Source organism: Trichoplax adhaerens, genomic scaffold, assembly GCF_000150275.1.
Source record: "Trichoplax adhaerens TRIADscaffold_192 genomic scaffold, whole genome shotgun sequence".
NCBI lineage: Eukaryota > Metazoa > Placozoa > Uniplacotomia > Trichoplacea > Trichoplacidae > Trichoplax > Trichoplax adhaerens.
The window spans coordinates 7,116-8,779 of NW_002061120.1; the positions used below are offsets into that span (position 1 = coordinate 7,116).

At 33.8% G+C, this 1,664-nt stretch overlaps 1 protein-coding gene across 1 annotated transcript; it reads left to right on the forward strand.

Moving 5' to 3' along the window:
• Positions 1–84: 84 nt before the first annotated feature.
• Positions 85–1,435, forward strand: TRIADDRAFT_16717 (uncharacterized protein; the record flags this gene model as incomplete). The annotated part of the gene is made up of 8 exons (XM_002118549.1): positions 85–152; positions 230–326; positions 402–463; positions 619–699; positions 766–894; positions 975–1,020; positions 1,114–1,242; positions 1,334–1,435. Coding segments are annotated over 8 exons (714 nt in total), but the record flags the coding sequence as incomplete, so codon positions are not given.
• Positions 1,436–1,664: the final 229 nt, after the last annotated feature.

A 1,664-nucleotide genomic window follows, 5' to 3' on the forward strand; every position in this document is an offset into this window, starting at 1 on the left:
TACTGTACAGAGCAATAGCTATATATTTCACTTGAATAGAATGTTTATATTAGTAAAGCCGCAATTACATCGATAACTAACTAACTGCTATTTGTTATTAGTATACAACTGAAAGATATATTGGATACTATCCCAAAGAATAGGCGCAACAAGTATTTTATAACTTGCTGGCATTTGCCGCTTTTACAAAATTATTTTGATACTAATTGTTCTTATTACCTTTTCTCAGGCGATGTCCTTTACATTCTCTAGATAGCCATAAATATCGTTCGTCTGGGATTTGGATTGATGTTTGGATTTCGCTTTCACAGGAGTGTAGAGAAGAAGTTAGACATTTCATCTCACTAATATAACTAATTTTTTCAACCACTAATATACCATTTATTGCTATTTTTACATAGATTGTCACAATAGATTCTCAACTACTACTAGGGACAACAGAGAATTATCTTAGAAAACATAAGTATGATGATATACCATTTATTGCTATTTTTACATAGATTGTCACAATAGATTCTCAATTACTACTAGGGACAACAGAGAATTATCTTATAAAACATAAGTATGATGATGTATTATCAGTTAACTAATACTACAATCTTGGTACCTATTGTATAGATTTTGTTCGGAGTGCAGAGCAAAAGTTATACGTGCATTTGCTATACTATTAGGAGAATTGGACATTATTGCGGAAAAAGAGTGCGTAAACAATTATATTCCATTTAGCAGTTTAAAGTATTAAAGTACTGTTTTAAAATTGTTCAGATATCGGAAAGATCTATACGATGGCATTGGTTGTTGCTGCAATGAGCATTGCAGGTGTATAAAAGTGCGTTGTGATACAGATTTTATTGCCCATCTGATCGATAGAGCTGAGCCCGAGATATCAGGAAGGTAACTTGTGATGTATGATAGTAGGTTTAGGTCGCTAATTGATCTACAATGATTAGGGTACTCATAGTATCCTTTATTAGTCGTAGGGAGCATCATGCAAAGTCGATGGAGGCGGCTCAAGAAGAGGTTAACAGTTTATCATCTAGCGCTACGTGAAGTAATTTTTACCAAATGCTGTTACCAAACCGTAAATTTATATTATTGTTTAACGAATTTTAGATATTAACCTGTATTGGAATTCACTTGTGGGAGCGATTACATAGATTATGGCAAAAGTTGCGTACTGAAGAACAAACGTGGATTATGTTATTTTACTTATGTATTGAATCACTAAGGAGGAAAAGCGAGGTTTGTAATTATAAACGAAAGCATCAACTATATTTAGTATCGTTACTTTTATGATCTGCTGGGGCTTAAGTATAATATTTTACCGTCGTAGATTGTATTACGCGGAGGAGAAGGTGAAACACGTTTAGAAAAGATATTACAAGAATTTTCAGAAGCAGACAAAGCTAAAGAAACCAAACGAGAGCAAAAACGCCTTAAGCGAAAGAAACGCAGAACTAAAGGTATATTAATGAAAGTTCCTCCTTTTAGGATACGCTAGTAAGGCTTCAGTCTTAATTAAGCATGGATATTTTCGTCTTAAAGAAATTACCGACGGTATACCTTGTAAAGCTGGAATTGATTGTCGAGCCAATACCCCTACGTTCATTGAGAGCGAGTATAATGATTCCAATTTGAAAAGTAGTGATAGTTGCCACTGTTTG